Here is a 21442-nt window from a genome sequence, read left to right on the forward strand (position 1 = left end):
CTAATTGTCATTCTTTAGTGAAATTGAGATAGAATTAAAATGTCTCTCCCAACAATCATCACTTACTGTATTTCAAAAGCAAATTTCTCTGAACACAAGAAGAGTATCTTTCAGAGCCTAAATATTACTTCGGTATAAATGTCATCTATTTTCAGAGAAAATAAAAAAAAATCACATAATTTCTTAGATTTATTTAAAAGAAACAAACAAACAAAGCAACAGATGAATGTCAAAGCAACACAGTAGTGGTGGTCTTCGGTTTAGTTTATGAACAACCACATTATATCATTGCTAAAGTCGGTGTCAGAGAAATTAAGTCTGAACTGAAAACTGTTTTCAATCCAGAGGAAATACCCTTTGTAGCACATGGAAGAACATAAAGTTTACCATGGCAGGAAGCTCTGCCAAAAAGCTTACAGAAAAATATTTCTGTGCTACCAGACAACCACAAGAGACAATTTTTAAGTTGCAAGAATAGGATGTTTCCCAGAGCTTTGTGCAGTTATTAGAATTTCTGTCCTAACATGTTGGGGGGATCTTAAAACATTCAAGTTTTGTGCTCTTCTAATTGAAACAGAATTTGGCACCTAAAATAATAAAATTTTGTCTACTGGTCACAAGAACTTAATCATCACTGTTAACATGATTAATTCCAGTTTACTACTTTCTCTTAGATGGATGCAAATTGCTAAAATTGTGCCACATTCATTTTACTTAGGAGACCTGGCTATTCATCTGTGTACATGGCTGAGATGTTTTCCAGCCCTTCTCACTGCCCTCCAGCATTTGCAACACCTTGAGGAGAAAATAGACACAAACCACTTTGGCACAGAGGGAAATCTGTAACCTCAAACGACGGCTTTGTAAAAGTGCCACTTGGGGGTTCAGCTTCAAGAGGCATTCTAAACAATAATTGATCTTTCACATCATCTAACTACACTAACGCTAATGCCCCATACCTTATGCCTTCTATAAAAGCTGTCCAAGCTAAATCAGGCCATTATCTAGACATCAGTGTGCAATAGTGCCTCTTCCATCAGCTTAGGACGGTGCCATCATTGTCACTCTTACAGGCTCACCAGGATTATGAGACTGTGACAAGCCAACAGAGACTTGACCCACTTGACCAGGTAGGTGATGGTTGTAAATCACGTGCACTGCATGTGGTTCACAGTACCAGAAGTTACATATGCGCAATGAGGCCAAGGGGCTTCCTTTGAGAATGAGGGCTGGCATTAAGCCTCAGACTCAGCCTCAGATTAGGGGAAAACTCTGCAAATTCTGGCCATTAGAACAAGATGACAAAAATCAGATTTTCTCCTCCCAGGTAAAAACCCACTGCTGAGTGTTAGCAATGTCACCTCTGTCAACATCCACCTTATCTCAACTTCCCTCAAAGTCAAAGCAAAAGTTGATGGAACTGGTATTCCCAGGAACCAGCCCGGAGCAGCAGCAGTGGAGAAGGGACACAACACAGCCTGACCGGTGACAGCAGATGTTGTCACCTCACATCCTCCCCACAGCTCTAGAGCAGGGCCAAGTGGCCTCAAGCGTGGTGGACCCCTGGTAGCTTACGACACCAACAAACCTCCTCTCCCAGCTCTGCCTCTGTGGCAAAACCTAACCGGTAATGACTACGGTGCTTGTCTGTTTTATGGTCTCATTGCTGAGTACCAGGGCCGGGCACCTGGGCTCCTGGTAGTCCTCTTACCAGCAAACCTAAGCTCTTGAGAAGGGCTCTGCCCGGTGAATAAAAGCTGGCAGCACTCAGCTGCCCGCAAGTCCCTCTGAATGACCCTGTGAAAGGAAATCAAAACACATTAAAAAAACTGAATGTGTGGTTTATTATATTTAAGATGCTATTTGTCTATAGGGTTTAAATATGTCTGTCACATAGTTAACAGTAAATGAATGTAATTTTACATGTTCAGTATTTTGATACACAGTACAGGACTACAAGTGTGGTAAAGGAGCATGGGAAATTAGTATCAAATCCTGCAGCACCATTTAAAAGCTTGGAGTAAGGACTCAAGCTGCAGTATTACAAGCGCTACTAAATAAACCGAGAGACATAGCTATATTAAACTTTAGAGAAACAAAACAAATGACACAAGGGTTTAATATTTAAGATTTGATACAGGATTAAAATACTAATATTTTTAATGTCCTGGTTTCAAATTAATAAATATAAAAACAATATAAAAATATACACCAGTTGATAAAAGGATGCACTGAATACGGTTAGAAAGCTAAATTTCACTTTCAAACGTATGCAGGTATGTCTTTAGGGAAAGGATTTCTGTGTAGCTGCGACTGGTCTTTCGGAAGAAGTCCAAGCTTGTGAGCTGTTCGATGTCACGCACACGTGCAGTGTGCATCTTAAGAAGATCTTCAACCCACTTTGATTCATCCTCCAAGCTCTGAAATGTAAAAAAAAAAGAAAGAAGTTTCATAACATGCCACATAAAAAGTCAGCTCCAAAACCAAATGCAACTTTTCTGAAGGTTGGGTCCATTTGAACAATCTCTGTGCCCTATTCAAGAATGACTAAGGTAAACAAGTTCCAAGAAAACAGATTTGAATCTTCAGATGCAAGATGATTCCCAGTTTTATTTCAGGACACATTTTAAGATGGGCTTGAGACAATGATCATAGTCACCTGGGGAAAGCTGGCCCCATGTTGCAGGTGTTTCAGAAGAACAGTCATATACTTTCAGAAGATCCATTGGTCACTACATATTTTTTTTGTCTCACAGAAAGAGCTCCATATTAAAGTGTGTATTACCAAAGTCTAATCTCGAGGTTGTTTAGCTTTGAACCCTACCCTTACACATTATTCTCATCTGATCAGCACCTCATCTATTGTTAGATATTATGTTAATCTTTCCACTTTACTGTTAGGAGACCCTTATGATTCATTACACAGTTGGCACTATGCGTTATGTTGGTACCTGTAAAATCTAGTTATTAGAACATACATATTATTCACAGCTAGAAAAAAGACTTTCACTAAGCATTTCCCAATATGGGGAAAAAAAAAATTCAGGAAGGTGATGCTGCCAGAGTGATCGGGGTTGGGTTGCATGCATGTACCCTCTCTTAGGGGATTGCTCCTGCTGCATGGCTTGTACCAGCTCCAGTGCTTGTTGGAGCCATCCACAAACTAACGTAGCTCACTAACACATCAGAAGATCAGCCCTGCAAAACACTGCAGTTACTGGCTGTTTGAGTGCGTTAACCAGCCCAGCGACGTGTCCCACAAGCATTGCAGCCAGCCCCACGGACTGCATGGCAGGCAGCAGACGTGCAAAAAAGACAGAGCAAACAGGACTTTTCCCCCTTTGGCCTCTCAGGCTGGTGCGTCTACACTGCTGCTGGGGAGGCAAGTTAGGAAAGGAAGGTTCTGTCTCTGGACATTTGGACCTCATGTGTCTTGGAAATCTTGCTGATAAAACTTTATTTCTGTGCTTACTCTTGAAAATAAGACCCTTTTTGTCTCAGTCAGATCCTTGTATGAAGTGATACTCTCATCAATCGAGACTAAGCTTCAGCAATGCCAGAGCCTACCCAACACAGTAGATGTGGCACAGATCGGGCTGTGTGTCACCCCACAAAGGCCAGGAGGGTGAGTGTCATCGTTTGCACAGAGAGAACACAAAGTACCAGCTAAGTCACAGCTGGCTGATCTAAAGCAAACGCCCGTGACCCAGTCAGCACTCGTCTGTTTTGAAGCCTTTGAGCTCCAAACCCTTTTTGAGGGAAACCACTTTCCCTCTCCATGTCACTAGCACCCTGAGGCCCAAAACCAGGTCTGGAGCATGAAAAGAAAGATGTGAGTTAAGAGGGAAGAGAACGGAGCGTGCCCTGCTCGCTCCCCTTCGCCGGCAGTGTCACGCTCCAGGAGGCCACGTGGCAGCACGCGGACGCAGGAAGCCCCTGCCCAGCCTTCAGCCTGGCGATCGGGTGGCTAGTCTGCAAATGGACCTCAGCAGGGTTATTACCGCAAATGCAATCACTGTGACATTTTTGTTGTCTTCAAGCCTTCTGTCTCATCAGGAAATCTGCATTCTACAGAGCTCAAAGACAATCTCTCTCTGGATATCAAATTATTAGCTGGAAATCTGAACATGATCAGCATGTAGACAGGTGGGTGAGGAACTGGCTTATTAAAAGAGAAATTTAAATGTTTTTCTGGAAGGGAAAACAGTGTCTGGGAAGAAGTTTCTAGTAGGATTCCTCCAGCTTTGGTCTTGGAAAGGATTTTGTGTCATGTTTTCATACATGGTTTTTGTGCAAAGATCATTAGTGTGCCAGTGAAAAAAACAAAACAATTGGGAGCTCCAGTCAATGCAGAGGAAGACTGGAATAGCATACTGGAGGATGCAGATGGGGGAGTCCTGGGTGTACTGGCTGTGCATGATTATGAGCATTATAACACAGCTACTTATGGAAAACACAAATCCTAGGTAGTATCAGAGGAGTTGTGTCCAGTGGAAAGAAAACTATTTTCATTTTGAGACCTCAGCTGAAGTACTTTGTCTCATTCATGTTCCAGAGCAACAACAACAAAAAGAATCAGACTGGAACAGATGCATAGGAAGGCTACTAAGATGCTTATCCTCTCTTACAAGAAGAGCAAAAAAAAATCCTAGGTCTCCCATGAATAGAGAGAAGTATGTGCCTTGAGAATCATCATAAATCATCACTAGGGTAAATCCCAAAGAAGCCCAGTGAAGGGCTATTTAAGCCATAGGAAAATGTTGACACAAGAATAAACGGGTATAACCTCACCATGAATAAACACAGTTTGGAAATGGAACAAATTCAAATGAGAAGAGTAGTGGTGTTCTCCAACGGCCATGTGAAGAGAGAGAAAGTGTGTGCAACAAGAGCAGAGTCGGGGGAAAGCTAATATTTCTTCAGATGTTAAATGTTAAAATGTTAAAAGCAAGCTGTGGAGAGGTTAAGGAAAAACTTTTACATTATCCCATGTATTTCATCCATGAAGTATGTGAGGTTTTACACAATCACTTCTTTGAACAAATCAGATGGAACACCACGTGCAAAAGTAAGACTGACATTGTATTTGAATGGCAAAATTTTGCCTGACGGTATTTTGATTCAAAAACTGTATTTCAATATTTTTGGAGTGGTTCTTTGCTATGTAAAAAGCATAGACCAATATCTGCTAATGACCTTGTAGTAGCACTTAAGCTCCTCCCAGAACTGTAAATTTGTACAGCGTAAGTAGCATGACGTACAGAGAAAAGAAGCCTGAACTGGAATATAAAAAAATCAAAGCGTAAAAGAGGCCATTATACCAAATAGTTCATTAAAAAATTTCAGCAGTTTAAGAGGACCATGACACACACTTCAGGGAGGAAAAAAAATTGACTTTGTCATGAGATTACATATAGGCAGAAATACAAGGACAGAGGCCCTAATAACTGTCAGATTAGTAACTTCCAGATCACCAACTGGATCTTGATTCAGAGGAAAGCAGCCCAGAGAAAAAACACAATGAAATATATGTAGGACTTTCTGAGACTTCTGGTGGAAGACAACTCTGCCCAAAGCAGTTAAGAGTCTAAACAGGGGGAAGCCAGATCTGCTCAAGAGAGAGGGATACTGCTCCAAAAGCATGGTTTCAAAAAGAGCGACCTGAAAGCAGGCGATGTTTGATGAATGAGAAAGAGACAGTGTTCCAGGTGAATTGTGTACAGAGTTGGAATGACTATTTCTGCCTGTAGCTGGACCAGGAGTCTTAACTTTTTGTGCCAATACAAAATTCATAACATTAATGCGTTCATTCAGGAAACGGTCTCCTGGCAGCCTATAGTGAAGCGTCTGTGTGCAGGAATCCACACAGCTGTGTAATGGGAGAACAAGTTCAGGCGGAAGGACAAGTCTAAATACAGCTGCCTGGGAGGACTGCTGTCCTTGCAGAGCGCCGGAGCCCGTGGGGACCCGACCGCTCTCCTGCCGCACAATCAGCTGCCAACTGCGTGCGTTACTTTCTGCAGTGCTGACCAGACCAAAGCCTTTGTACTTCACCAAGATTCTTACACTATAGGATTTTGCATCCTAAAGGAAGACAGGAGAAGAACCAGGAGAGTGTCTGGTCATCCCTCTTAATAAGAATCCAAACTTTTCCCTTGAATCAAGACATGTTCTGGAAACAGCAAGAGCTGGCACGCTACCCTTGGCAGGTTTTAGCATATAGTTTTAATACTGTGTGGGTTGGATGTAATCATGCTGTCTGATGCACCCAGATTGCCATAGCAGACAGACTATATTGTACCTGCATATGGAAACAGGCCTCAATAAAAACATCAGGCTGGCTGCCAGCACAATACATCTACGCACACAACCTCTCCCCAATCTGTTCTGAGGTTACACTGACAGTGTCTGCCAAAACATAGAAACCTATAGGTTGTTTACTGCCAACCTAGTGTATGTCAGTTCTTCCAGACAATTTTAGGTGCAGTAATAGTTCTGTATTTTCTCTCATGTCACAGAGGAGTGCTTTGGCCTAATGAGTCAAACCTGACACTCAATAGAGTCATTACCCTGTGCTTTCATTCAAGACATCAGTGAGGACTAGCATCTAACAGTAATGAGGTTTCACATGTCCCAGGGATATATTTACCATGAGGCTACAGTAGTACGGCAGAACCACACACAGAATCACAGAATCATTAAGGTTAGAAAAGACCTTTAAGATCATCAAGTCCACTTACATTGCAGCTTTCATCATTGTCAGGCCGGTGGGGAAGGATGTATGAGAGAACGGAGAGTGGTCCATCACACTTGTCGGCTGGCTGAGTGAAATCTAAGCAGCTGGTTATGATGGTATAGTAATGAGTAGGAACAGGGATGGCGCTGCCTTCCACAAACCTGAAGGAATAAAGCAAACATTTATCCACAAAGGATAAACCTCTCTGGAAGAAGGTTACACAAACAGCATGGTCTTTCCTGCCCTACGTGTGAGGACTTATGTATGTTGTTGAGATGTGTTTGATTCCTAAACATGATCTGAAAATGAGCATTCAATTAGCTCATGTTTTGATACTGTGCTATAGAAATACCACACACCAGTGCTGAAAGGCTTCTTCAGTTCAGGGACATAGAGAGAAAGCATTACTGAATTAATGAAAGACTTGAGTATCTAACTCAATAGCACTGCTATGGTTTGCTCTGGTATCCAGTTGTCAACTCTTAAGTTCTGGAGAATTTTAGAGAAAATAGATTATTTGGAACATAATTTAACTTCATCTCAAGGATGAATGAACACTTAATTTCAAAGTAAGGGTGAACAGTTACCTTGAATTGCCATTTCCTTATTCTTACCATGGTCCTACCTACAGGGAGATTCAGTCTTGATGAACAATAATTTCAGAAAGAGCTAGAAAATTATATCTCCTCCCAAAAATGAAATAATGTGCAGATGATGAATTGTTTAAGATAAAGCCATCCTTAAGAGAAGCAACAACAAACCAATTTAAAGACAAACTCTTACTGTTTTATTTTGTCAGGTGTGTCATGTAAACCATCATAGTCATAGTCAAAGATTGGTCCACTTATAACATTGACTCCATTTCGTTCAGTGGCATATCTCTTCACCAAAACCTTTTGGAAATAGTTCCATACCTCTGGGAAGGGCAAGGGGGGGGACGGGGGACAACAAAAAATAGAATACACCAAAATTTGGATAAGTCAAAACATGTCAAGATTATAAACAACTAATTTCCTGAAAATAAAAATCCTTTGGATATCATTCACACAATGGTAGGGGAAATCAAAGACTAAACATTACAGATTTACTGCAGCTTCATTCAGTTTGGTCAGTAAAGCCTATTCAGACTTCTTTATTCTCTGTTGATTTTTTGTTCCCCAACCAGTGATGAAGGAAATGCACGGCACCATTCCCAGGCTGGCATTGCCATAGGCATTGCATAGAGAGCTTGCTGTTCCTTCACCAGACAGTAGAAACAGCTATTCACGCACTTCTGATGTGAATGAACCTGAAAACACTTCCTTTGTCTTTCTTATCTAGTTACAGGGAATGGTGCTGTGTTCTTTTAATTCTAGAAAGGAAACAGCACCGTGATTAAAAGCAAAACCCAAACATTTTAAAAGAAAGGGAAATACAAAGATCGTATTCTTCCAGTTAAATTCCCTTTGGATACAAAATGTCTAACACTTAAATTAGATGCCGTCAAGGATGACCAAATTACGGCATGGCATCTCATTACAGCAACTTTTGGGAAGAGTGTGACGCTCTTTCTCCCACCACGCCTTCCTCAACCGTAACAAGTTAAGATGCTTGCAGAGACGGGGAACACTTTGGAATCTCCAGTTACATCATTCTTTTCCTTATTTTTCCCTTTTTATTTCAACACTAACAGAAGTGTGTGTAAACAAAATGTCTCAGACTTGTAAAATTTTAACTTTTGTCTTGCCAGCTCAGACCATTAAGTCTATGGTTCCCCAGCGCTGATAGCAATGCCAGCCTCAACAAGTTCCCCGGGACAACTGAGCCTTGTCCTTAGGCTGCTCAGTGCCACATGAAGTCCCTGCTGGGGCTGATGCAGAGAGCCCCACAAGCAATGGAACCTTAGCTGCGGTAAACCACTTGGCAGTACCACTCCTCCAGCTGCTCGCTCCTCCAGTCCATCAGCCTTAACAATAAAAATAGCCCAAAAAGGAAAGCTCCCCCCTGAGTTTTCCAGCTGAATCAGTTCCCCACTTGGTTTCCCACTGTAGCCACAAAGTCAGCTACGCCAGCGCAACGGAGGGCCAGCCCAGGGGCCTCGTCTTGCAGCTCCAGCAAAGCAGGACCTGCTTAAGCCAGACTCACGACAGATAGATACAGAATTATTGTCTGGGAGGATGGGACAGTGAATTAAAAAAAAAGCAAAGCAGAAGAGGGGGCCCCTGCAGTCAGCACTGCCACCAAAGCCAGCATAGCATAAAACTGCCACCTCGTATTTTCTCTGTTGCGGAAAAAGATCCGTATAATGAGTTTCTAATCAGCTCTCTACATTGCAACCTGCAGGCACATAGTGGTTCCTAACTCCCCAGGAATGATATTAGTTCCAGCATTTGTTCTCAGGGAATCCTTCACCCACTTGTGATGAAGAGGAAGGCCACTAGAAAAAATGAGCTGCTAGTGGTGGGTTGTTCTCCTGTGATTAGAATCTCAGCTAATTTGCTTAGACTAACATTAACATAAAGAGCATTTTTGTGAAGTGATTTCAGAGTGGGAAATCCCCAATAATTTAGCACTCTGTAATCAGTTAAGTGCATTTTCTCAAATTTCCAGCAAACATCACCACTTGTTCCTACTCAGAGGTTTTTCAGTTAAAAACACTCTTTTCTGGTTAAAAAGAAAAAGCCTCCCATAGGCTTTGATGTTTATCCAAACCTCTCTGGCCTAACATCTGAATTGGAAATCTCACAAGAACAGGCTCTTGAGAGTCTTCCAAGGCTTCTCAATTCCTGCCAAGCCAAAAATGCCACCAGAATAGTCTGATGGTTTTCCTACCTCTTGGCAAAACTAGAGAGAAAAGGGATGTGCAGACAAAAGAAAAGTTAATGCTATATCCCTGCAGCGCTGAAAGCTTCAGCCAGGTTTAAGTCATTCCTCATTTTCCTTAAATTGGTTTCCTCTTCCTTTTTCTTTATAGGTAATAAATATGTTTGGTCTCCCTCTAAGGACATGGATAGAAAAACCAAAAATAATCACTTGTCCCTGAACTACAAGAACATGTTAAGTGCACGCTCCCAGGTGGCTCCAGCTGAGAAGTAAAAATATGTTGCCTAAGTACATTCTGCATTAACATGGGCTACAGACAAGAAAATCTGGATGGTCTTGCACAAACCGAATTATTGTGGCACAAAGCAAAATTACTGAACTACAGCACGCCTGTGCTCCTATCTTAGCCCAGCATCAAGGCAAATAAACTTTTCTTAAAGCTTAAACCTTTCTTGTGGTATCTTCCCTCCCCATACTTAGAACTATACCGGTGCCCACATGTATTATCTGCTGGGTGCAGGTAACTGAACTTTATGTTCAAAACTTCTCCCATCAATTCATTCCACAGTCCAACACATCTATCATAACTCAAAAAACATTGGGAAAGAGAAGAAAAGCCATGGAAAGGGCACTTACTTTTGAAGGCAGGATACATCGGAATTATATTTGTTATTAGAAAAGCATCATATTTTGCTTCTGCAGAGGAACTTAATTCTGAAAACAATAAAAGAGAAAAATATTAATAAGATGAAATATCAGAAATTCAAGGAACATAAAAATGTTTTGGAAAATGGTTTCAGAGATAAATACTGTCACCTAAACAGTAATCTGAATGCTATATTCAAAAGTGCACATTATATGCCTGTAGTGTGACAGCTGAACATGGGGAGTAAAGATTTTATTTTTGCCTCAACTGTCAACCAGTTCAAAATATTTTTATAGCTCATCTATTTTTACAGTCTTAAAAGTCAGAGAGCTGCTCTGCAGGCTTTTACAAAAGAGGCAATTTCCAGGGAGAGGAGTGCAGGATTCTAGTTCTGAGCAAGCCTCTGTACCAGTAATTCCGTATCAGAAATCCAGCGTGAAATATTTCAGCCACTGAGTGAGAAAGGTAAAACAATGATGTTCACAACTGTGAGACGGTTGTGTCCCTTGAACATTTACTAATCTCAGAAGATCAAGACTGAAGCAATGTAACTACAACAGGAGAATCCAGGACATTCATTTACACAGGTTTTCTACTAGCATTCTTTCTATAGGATGGTACAAATTTTTACAGTATGTGAAAGTCTAATACGGATTTATAAATTAAACACGTTACTTTGCCAAGAAAGGTTGGAACAGATGACCCTTGAGGTCCCTAACGTAGTATTCTATGATTCTATAACTCTATGTTTATCTTTCTGCTGTTTGAATTCAAAATTAAAAAATCTGACTAGATTCCCAGTTGATATAAACTGGTATCTATCCCCTGACTTTAAAGGACCAGCTTTTGAAGATTGTCTTCTAGCTTGTACCCCTACTCTGTGTAGTTCTTTGTTCACCTTTATTTTTATTAACTAAACTGGGACACTTGACTCTTTTGATACATGAAGCTGGGCACCATTTAGGAGCATCTCTCGTAGAGTTGAGGGACCACAGCCGTGATGGCAGTTTGTGGCACCGGGCCCTGGTCCTCAGGAAGCGCAGTAAGAATAATGTATCCATCCCATTTAGGCCCATATGTGACAGCAGTGCAGAAGCAGCTCCTCTGAGGACCAGACATCATGGGGGAAGAAGTCACCCTGGAGCAGCAGGAAATTAAACCATTCCTACCTATATTCTTTCCCAACAATCTCAAAAATCCCTTAGTCTGTTTTTATCTGGTGGGAGGTTTTTTCATACCCAAGGTTTTCCCTAACAAAAAAGAAAATTACAAAACTTCTAGGTATTAAAAAGTTATCTGAACTTACGAGGAGGGAAAAGGAAGCCGTAGGAGAGCTGTTTGTCGCCTCTGTAGGCAGCGCAGCTCTGGCTGTTTCCTGGAGAAATGCGGAGGTCGGGTCTCACACAGCTGGCCAGGTGCTCCGGGACACCCGAAACCTCTGCCTGCATTGAGGAACATACACAGAAATGGCAAGAAAGGTAATTTCAGCATTTATAGCCAAAAGAAAACAATGTCATATAGCCGGCAGATTAGATGGAAGGCCTTGTGGGGAGTAAAATAAACCACCCAGCTGTACAACCAAGTCCTGCTCCTGTGCCTGCCGCAGAGTCCCTCCTTCAGGTAGCAAAAGTCACCATGGGAAATAATTCAAATGAAGTCGCTGCTTATGCTATCATAATAAAACAAACCCCCATCGAGCAAAACTTAGAAAGAAAATGAAAAGAGGAAAAGAAATATACAGCCCTTCTGCCTTAAAACTGTTTCCTCCTGAAGGGAAAAAAAAAAGGATTTTGGCATTGTTTTCAGTGGTGTTTGACATAATTTCTGGTGGGAAAGTCTACTTGAGGAAAAGGAATTTTGAGACTTCAAGAATGCAGGTACCGAACAGATTTCCCCAGGATATTTTAAGCACTTCTTCAAGAGCAAAGACAGCACTAACCTGTTTGGAAATAGTGTAGGATGTCCAGAGAGGCATCAGGAATGTTTCACTGTAGCCACTTTCGAAGTCATTGTGATGCAAGATATTGTATTTTGTGCGGTACAGTACTGCAGGGCGCCCGTATAGAAGATGCTTGTCTACGGATCAGAAGAAATTATATTTACATTTATGACTTAAAACCTTAAAGAGGGGGGGTAGACTTTCCAACACATGCTGATTTTACAGGGATCCTTAATGGGATATTGACCCTGAATAACTGCTAAGGAAATTGTGTAACTGGGAGAGCAGCAGTTCCTTCAATAGTTTTGGTGGTGATCCCCCTTCCAGGCTCAGAACCCGCTTTGAGGTTAAGAGTCCCTTCTGCACCCGAAAGCTTGTTGGGGTCATAGCATGGAGGGAGGGTGCTTCTCCAAATGCAGAAGACTACACAAGGAGCTTTGTGTCCACATTTCAGTCACACATGAAGTGATAAGCACTTTTTTCGTAGCTTTAAATCAGCCCTTATCCTGTCACTCCTGCCACTCTTCTCCAGACTTTCTCTCCTTCCTATGCTTTTTGTAAAGTCCCTGGCAAAAGGGAGGCAAAAGTGCTCACTCACTAAGATAGAATTTTTTTCCACTTGGCTGATACAGATGATGTTCTGAAGACTGATGTGCTATTTTCTGTCAGTAATATCAAAGAAAACAAACAAACAAAAAAAACCTTTTCCTAACTTTGGCTAAAAAAACCTTTGGCTCCAACTCTGCAAAACTTGCTTTTCTTCTGTCTTTGTGATATGTTATCATTAAATGTCAGTAGATACTTCTGACAAGCTTGCTTATAAAAAAGAAAAACATTATTGAAAGAGAAGAAAAATAAATTTCCTGGCTGATCTTGCATTGTGTTGCACAGTTTATTGATTTTGATAACCATTTGCCAAACAGGCTTGGCTCGCTTTTGGAAATCAAAACATAGAAACAAGGAAAGCAGCCTAACACCGTTCACAGATAGGCTTTTACCCTGAAAGAAAAGGGCATGTTCTATTACTGTTTGAGTCCAAATAGAGGATATTTTTATAGGACACAAGAAAGAAAGTAGGAAAAGCCTTGTCTAAGGACAAAAATTAAAAACTTGCTTTTTTTGAGAAAAGCTGAAGGAATTTTTTTTTTGCATGTGAATAACAACATCAACTAAATATGCATGGTGCACCATGCAGGAGAAGGAAATTACCAACTAAGCACAGGAAGATCTCTAAGAAGGTGCAACAGCCTGTCATAAAATACGAAATAACTTGCAGGTAGCAGAACTGCTTGTTGTTTAAATAAGGAACACTTCATTCCGCTTAACAGACAACTTACAAATCAGCAAGTGAAATTAGTTTAAAATGCTTAGATCTTTAAATAAATCAAAAATACTATTTTAGTACTACTGAAGTGAAGAAGCACCAAAACCTTAAACCAAAGTAGAGATGTTGAGATATCTAGGAGTACAATGGTGAGGGAGTGTTTTCCTGGTGCCAGAAATTGCCAGAGTAGCTCTTCACTAATGGGAAAAATCAGTTTAAGTTACAGAAAGGCAATTTAACTCACAAAGAAAAGGAATAATTTCACCTCTATAAACTAAAGGATAGGCTGCATTGCCTTTTCACAACATAGAAACTGAAGAAGTAGCTTCATAACGGGATTAAAAAAAAAACAAACTCCTTAGTCATCTGAGCAATACAACTTGAAGTATGTTGAAAGCCCATGTCTAAACTCAAAGCTTTATAATTTTCTAATTTGGACAATAGTTATGGTGAAGGGGATGCTGTGAATTGTTATGCTGAACCAGATCACAGCTGTGAGAAAGCAAGCTGTGCTTTGGTGTGCCTTTCAGTCAGTATTGATGCTCAGAAAAGCAGTTCCCTTCCCCTCCCCTCTGGTCCTATCGCTATGTTTTAACCTAGACCACAGCCCTGATGCGGCTGAGTGCACACACACAAAAGTCAGTGCTGGCCTGCAGCAGGGAGAGTGCAGGAACCAGCGTCCAGGAGAGCAAGGGATGCTTTCTCCTGAGAGTAACACTGACTTGAACACTGATGAGGGACAGAATTGCACTGAGCATCCCTGAACCAGCAGAGCATTTCTGCACTTGTTTCAGTGGATAATCTGCACCCTAAAAACCAAGCATTAAAGACCCGGTCAGGGATTGTCAAAGCAGCTGTGCCATCCTTTCTAACACCGACCTGGTGAAACCTAAGCCTGAACAATACTGGTAAAATATAGTGTGCAGATGTGGTCTATGTTTTTTACCCCAATGATCACTTGTGGTTGAGTGGAGCCTCATGCTCCTTGTCCTTTCCTCAGCTCTCCACCTCCACAGCAGAGATAAAACCTCCTAACAGTGATGGAAAGGAAGAGCTAAAACACCTATCACTTTGAGTGATACTTTAGTCTTGCTTACAGCAAAAGAAAGTGTGCACTTCCTCATATGAGTAGCACTTAGTCTTGTCCACATATCTCAGGTATGTCTATGTGCTATTTTAACAGTTATTTGAAAAGACAGTTTACTATACATTAACTAAACCAAAGCAGGAGTTCTTCTGGTACCAATGATACAAAAAAACCCGAAAACAGCTTTTATTAACTGAGGCACCAGGTTCTTACCTTCTGTTCCCTTGACATGAAAGCGCTTGTTGAGTTCGTCCAACTTGTTCTTCTCAAGAATAGAAAAAAGGAACAAGATTAGATCACTGTAGCATTCTGACGTCTCATTTTACTAGGCATCTAGCAAAACAAAACTAGTGTTAAAAAACACTGATTTTTTTGTTTCTTGTTTTACAAAAAGCCGTAATTGTTCCAAAAAGACACAAACGCTTCCTTCACAGGGAGGATCTGGGAAATTCTTACAGATCAAACCCTCTCAAAATAAGTAAAACGGCTACAACTTTAATAGGCAACTACTGCTAATAGGGGAAGCATCAGCAGATCCTAAACACCTACCTTATCGTCACATGTGCATCCTATATCAAAATCTGATGCAGAAGGTAGGGCAACAGGATAGAGTGGCTTAGCAACTTCATCTGGCACAGTTGGTTTATAGACATTGGCTCTCAGCAGGTGATTTAAACTTCCATGGGTGCCATTATTGGGAGCAGGCTTTAATCCAAGCAGATCTATGAGAACACCAAAGATAAGTCAATGATGGTTAGATTGCAACCGCGTATGCAGCAGCATCTCTACTAAGCCAAGACATTTATGTGCAATACTGTTTACACCCATGACATGTTAACGAATGCTTTTAATGTAATAAAAATACTAATCTTTTGTCCAAATCATAAAATTGCAAATGCTGTCTGAATGCTTGTCTTATTGACAAGAAGGTTAATTTGCATCAAGACACTGGAAAACAGTTTTACTATAACTACTCCTGCATTTTCCAGTGCAAATGTACAGTCAATACGTTGACCTTACACCAACCACCTGGAATGCAGTGTCATTAGTCACTTGCTGTGGCATGAGCTCATGGGTGCCTAAACAAAGCCCTAACAGCTAAAACAGCATGTTTCTCTTGAAATTTCTCAAGCAGGTAGCTTACCACACATGAGATTGTAAAGTTCAATATTTTCAAAAGGAGGTACTTTGGTCTTGTATTTGAATGTAGGGCCGTAACCTATAAAGACAGTCTAAAAAAAAAAAAAGAAAGAAAAAAAAGAGAGAGAGAGGGAGGAATACAAAAGAACAGCATTAAAAGATAGGGGTTTTTTTTCAGTGAATATTTATATTTTAGAGACCTCAATTTCTTCTGCCCTTTGTGACCCTCCCCTAAATGTTACTGCCTTGCTCATACCTGCATGCTGTTTATCTTGTTGTCATAGCCATGGTCTCCATGGAAGAAACACTTTCCCGTTGGTTTCTTGTAAACATCCACAGCTTTCCTAAATTTAAAAAGTATTAGAAAATTTCCAGAAATGTGTAGGTATGGTGGCTGACCTGACAACATACTTTGGGGGTAGAAGGGATAAGGTTACAAGGCAGTGCATTGCTCATCTTTCTTGAATAGCAGAAGTGGGGACTGCAAGCTCATCCAATGACCCCGGGGTTTCTCCCTGTGCTCTCACTGCTCCTGCTTGGGTGCAATCCTAAGAGACAAGTCTTACTCATTGATAACAACCTGAGCATCTATTTACTTGTTTTCTCAGACTTCTGATATCACATAATCTCCTACAGACTGGAGGTATTTTGGATCATACTCTCCCAGTACTCAAAAGGCCAATAGAGGTTTCTAAGCAAGCACTTTTGTGACATTACAATGCTGCAAATGTCACACAATGCTGTAAAGTGCTTTCACCTGTTTGTCTTCCACCCAATAAGCAAAAATGGAGAGCAGAAACAAAGCTGGAGAGAAAAAGAGAGAGATTGTAATGAAGATAGATAGCTGACAAATAAGTGCTGTATCATAGAAACACTAATTACGAGCTTCTTTCTGAGCTTTTTTTTTTACAAAATATGCGGAAAAATAAGTATTGTGTCATAGCAATTATAATTACCAGCTTGTTCCAGAGTACTTTTTTTACAGTTTTATGAGGGCCATGTGCAGGCAGTACATGCAGCGGACCAGATGATCCTACAAGTTAATTTCTTCATCTGCAATAAAATGATGCTCAGCCAAAGTTTGGTTTTGGCCTTGTAAATTACTACAGTTACAGCAATGAGGCCTCTAATGACCATTTTTCTGACTGTAGATATACAATGAATTACAGTTACATTAACAAATAAATTATTGGTCAATGAGATTTCAAAAAACCTAATGAATAAAAAAGCCAAAGAAAGTCTGATGTAATTGATAAGAAAATGCTAAATGTAAATCAACTTGGGTCAGCTCATCAGTCCCAGTAAAATTCTTAAAACTTAAAACTTTTATAGACCTAAACCTCATTGATTGTTTGAAATGGACATGAACCCTAGCCACAGAAACTGCACAGGGCAGCCGGCCAGCCAGCTAGTGGAGTTATGCAAGAATGCAATTGGGGTTTCTCATTCACTGCTTCAGCAGAGTGATCCTTGCATAATTCACAGAGAGATAAGCACAGATGTCAAAAGGCACTTACAACACACCGTGTGTTTGCCCGGCAGCTATACAGGCAAAAAAACATACCACAATTTAAAGCTTATAACAGATTTCCATGAGCCAAAAGCTGCGTCATCTTCCAAGAACCACTGAGTCAGCTTTATGCATAAAGACTCAGCCATTCTCATACTGTAATATACAACATGTGTATAAAGATCAAAGCAAGAAAAAGAATATCTATTAAAGCAGAAAGGAGCACACAATACATAAAAAAAAGGCTATTCCTCTCCTGTTCACTCTATACATAAGTGCCAAATTGTTTTTCCGCACTCAGTTTTTATCTAACAAAGAATATTTAAAATTGCCCACATTTTATAACTGAAATTTCAGAGGAATATGGGAAAGAAAAAACAAAAACAGGGTTTTCTCTGAGCTAAAGCATCCCAGTTTTCTGCAGATTTGTTTTGCAACACAATACACTGCCAGAATTTTGACAGCCACCCTGTCATGTGCTTCCACATGTTCTCAGGCTTTCAGCCACTCTGCCAATATCTCCATCTTCTTTCCATTTACTCATTGCATCCACTCAGCCCCTTGTTCCTTAGTGTCCCCTGATCACACATGTCCTCCCCTACCTCTTATATCCCCTGCTTCCTGGTTGGAGTAAGCTTGCACCTTATTAAAAAAGCTTACCAGCTCCTATATATGAGGTAATCAGTTAAAAACCACACAGCTGCTTGGGGAAACTAATCTGGGTTTCTACCCTATCCGGCTACTGATTTTCACAGAATCACAGGATCACTAGGTTGGAAAGGACCTTCAAGATCATCAAGTCCAACCATTAATCCAGCGCCACCATGTCCCCTAAACCATGTCCTGAAGTGCCACATCCACACGTTTCTTGAACACTTCCAGAGATGGCGACTCCACCACCTCCCTGGGCAGCCTGTTCCAATGCCTGACCACCCTCTCAGTGAAGAAATTTTTCCTAATATCCAATCTAAACCTCCCCTGGTGCAACTTGAGGCCATTTCCTCTTTCCTATCACTAGTTACTTGGGAGAAGAGGCCACACTTTTCCCACACTTTAAAACAATTTTGTGTTCTGAGCCATATACCCCTGCACCAAAACTCCTGAACCTCACCAGGAGTTCAAAACTTCTCTTGCCCCCAGGGGTCAGGAGTGGGATGCTGACAGAGAGTGGAATCCCAGGTGTCTTGTGTCCTCAGAAAAAAAAGGCTGAAAATCAGGATGGAAGCAAAAGCAAGAGTTTACCTTGCCACATGCCATTTGCGATCAACCAGTAAATGGACATCCTCAATTCTTCGGTTGTAAGCATAGTGCAAGCGTTTAGGCAGGTGCTGTTTCAAATAAGGCTTGAAGTGCTGGTCTGGCTTTCTACACTGAAAAATAAATGGTTACAAACGACACTGCTATCAGTTAGCTTAGACACACATAAAACCTTGAACTACAGAAATCAAGCTGTTACAATCATTATTGATGACGTCTTGAAAATAAAGTGTACATCTAGAGTACATGGTCCAGCCTTTTCTGTACAATATTTACATAAGACCATGGCCCAGGGAGTCACTCAAAGATGTATTTGGAAAGCTTCAGTCTTATGACAGTCTTGGTGAAAGCATCATGCAAAATATCACACTAATTTAGCTCACGGATGAAGAATTTTATTCCAATTGGACCAAAGCTTTAGTTTCAGAGGAAAGCTGAAGGCTCAAAATACATCTTGTCTGCAGATATATTTAAAGCCACCTGGTTATAAAATTTGATCTTTTTTTTTAATCACCTTTTATTTTAAAGACTTTTTTTTCCATTAAATATAAGGTTATAGCTGAAGGCTATCAAATTAACTTTCTCAGTGTCTTCAAAGTCCTAGTAAAATATTTACCCTGAAAGATTACTTTCCATTTCTGAAGGAATGAATAAATAGACTCAATTCAGGGAGTCAAGACAGTCAGGGAGATTCTGGCTCTGCACTTTCCAAAAAGGTTATGAAAGCTACTACAGCAGCAAACAGTGGAATTTATGACAAACATTAATCTGTACTCATGAAGGGCACCATTTAATGCTTTTTATTCATATTAATGGCTGGTTTTCCTGCCTAAAGAGTGAGGAGAGAATGCTGAATAACACGCCAAATTAAGAGGCGAAGTGCGCAGTGCAGTTTTGACAGAGATACCTCCCAGTCCTAAATACTTACTGTAAGGTTGGCAACAATCACTTTAGGGTCATCTGTTAAGCAAAGGAAAAAGAAAAAACAAAGCTATAAAAGATGAACAATTTGCAGAAGAAAACACAAGGTAATAATGTCTTTTTAGAGAAGCGTTCTTCCTAAAAGTTGGCTGATCTTTACTAAGAAGACAGTGTGTATACCAGATAAGACGTCTTGAATATGAACTGAAGTTTAACTGTATACCCTTCACTTAGTGATACTTTAGTTGCTTAGGTAATATTGCTCACTGTTTTATGATTTCGCTCTTTATATTTATTCTATTTATTCTATTTTCTGAAAACACATAATTTCAAGTTTTTTGACTACTTTCCTTTAAAATAAAAAATCATCCCCAAACACAAACACTTTCTTTGAAAAATTTTGAAAACACATTTGAATGCAACAATGCACTTCCTTAGAATCCGTAAGATAAATATGTAACATTTTTTGTCTCTTTACATTTCACATATTTCATAGGATACCACAGAGTAAGTGAAAAGCCACAGTAAATTATTCTAGATACATCTTTGGACTATTAAAGGCACATGTAAGAAGTAGAAAGCCCCAAACCAGTAACAGTCTACACTAATTCTTGTCATCTTCTAGAGTGGAGCAGGGGAAGCATTTTTCAATCCTGAGAGAAGAAACAGGTTAAGAGAACAATCTTAGGAAGTGAAAATCTCTTGATTAACTATTATTGCTTTAGTTGCTTAAGGCATGATCTTGCTGAGCTTGAAATGAGCTCTACTGAATCTCAAAACACAAGCTACAAGTTTATCCATTGCAAAGGTGCATCTGCAGGCCTTGAGGCAATGTTTTCAACAGGAAAATGGAGGAGGTGTAAAAAAGCTGGTAATTTGTCACTTAAGGGTGCAAACCCCATTTTTAAAACCAAGGAATAATCTTTTTTTCTAATTTCAAACTGTTGTTTTGTAAGCAATTGCAAATATTCAAACTAGGAAGCTATGGACAGAGGCCAAAAGAGGAAAATGGTATTGCGGGAACAGCAGTAATATGACTCAGAGGTCAGTCAGACTAGCTGGTCTTTTTGGAAGATATTGCCATTCACCCTCCAAAGAAAATGATTTTTTCTCAGCAATTTGGGAATTGAAGGATTGAAAGATCTTAAGAAAAAAATCTTCTCAGAAGAAGAAAAATGTAAGTTTTCAGTAGACTGTGAAGTGCAGGAATTCAGTCTTTACGGTAGTCTAAGAAGTTCTATCAATGTATGCACTATTTTCAACAGAACTTTACACACTCATCTCCTATTCCTACAGCATAAATACACAGGTAAATTAGTTTATAGGAAAAAATACATACATAAACCAGTATCTAATAAAGCTTTACGACATTCTTATGACTTCTACTATTCTAGAAGTCTTCTATCTTCCAAGATCAATTTTTTTTTGTGAAATCCGTCCTCAGCCAAAGTATATCCCAAGTGTTATGAGGGGTCAGTTGGCTGTCACAGCTATCTGATCTTCCCTTTCACAAAAAGTTGCCGTCCTTGTAGGATGCTTTGCAAAAAGCATAGGTACTTACGGTTAGCCAGCTTGAGTTTCACAGTTTGCATGGTAGCTTAAACTGCTGGCAAAGCCAGGTTTGTCCTGGTACATTGAACCAGAGCAGCCACAAGCCCCATGCTGGTACTGCTGCCCTGAAGGCAGAGCAGTAGGGCCACAGCTGGGTCTGTAACGCTTTAAATCACAGAGTTAGCTTCACCAGGACTCCTGCCTGAGCCCTGAGTACACTCATCGAAGATCAGTTAATCTCAAACACCTAGTCAGGATGAATTTCTAACAGCATGGTACAAAAAAGCAGCAAGTTTTATTGTCAACACTGGCCCTGTATGTACGATCTACAGCTCCCTTATATCCTTCAACATCCTCAGCCTGTTGCCATTCAGCAATCCACACTGCTTCTCATCTGTGCCAAAAGTATGAAGAAGATAGCAAATTCAAAATGAATAATTCATTTTTTCCCCTTAATTCAGAAAAGGTACCAGACACATTTTTTACCAATCACAGAATCATTATGGTTGGAAAAAACCTCTAAGATCAT

General features: G+C 40.3%; 1 protein-coding gene across 1 annotated transcript; it reads right to left on the reverse strand.

The window, feature by feature from the left end:
* Positions 1-1825: 1825 nt before the first annotated feature.
* LOC104618976 (ectonucleotide pyrophosphatase/phosphodiesterase family member 2-like) lies at positions 1826-20954 on the reverse strand. Its single transcript, XM_010284710.1, has 13 exons — positions 20924-20954; positions 19370-19401; positions 18427-18554; positions 15931-16018; positions 15679-15766; positions 15084-15256; positions 14748-14796; positions 12124-12260; positions 11491-11626; positions 10175-10252; positions 7520-7652; positions 6741-6897; positions 1826-2420 (listed from the first exon to the last, which is right to left on the reverse strand). The coding sequence occupies exons 1-13, from the start codon at positions 20952-20954 to the stop codon at positions 2250-2252; spliced, it is 1401 nt and encodes a 466-aa protein (XP_010283012.1). The 3' UTR covers positions 1826-2249.
* Between the last annotated feature and the right edge of the window lie 488 nt (positions 20955-21442).

Source organism: Phaethon lepturus, unplaced genomic scaffold (assembly GCF_000687285.1).
Source record: "Phaethon lepturus isolate BGI_N335 unplaced genomic scaffold, ASM68728v1 scaffold41343, whole genome shotgun sequence".
Taxonomy (NCBI): domain Eukaryota; kingdom Metazoa; phylum Chordata; class Aves; order Phaethontiformes; family Phaethontidae; genus Phaethon; species Phaethon lepturus.

Coding starts and splice junctions, on each gene's coding strand:
- LOC104618976 (XM_010284710.1), bottom strand. CDS start 20,954: ATGCAAACTGTGAAACTCAAGCTGGCTAACC. Junction 16,019..18,426: donor CGCAAATGGCATGTGGCAAG/GTAAACTCTTGC, acceptor TTTTAAATTTAG/GAAAGCTGTGGATGTTTACA. Junction 6,898..7,519: donor ACACCTGACAAAATAAAACA/GTAAGAGTTTGT, acceptor TTATTCCTTCAG/GTTTGTGGAAGGCAGCGCCA.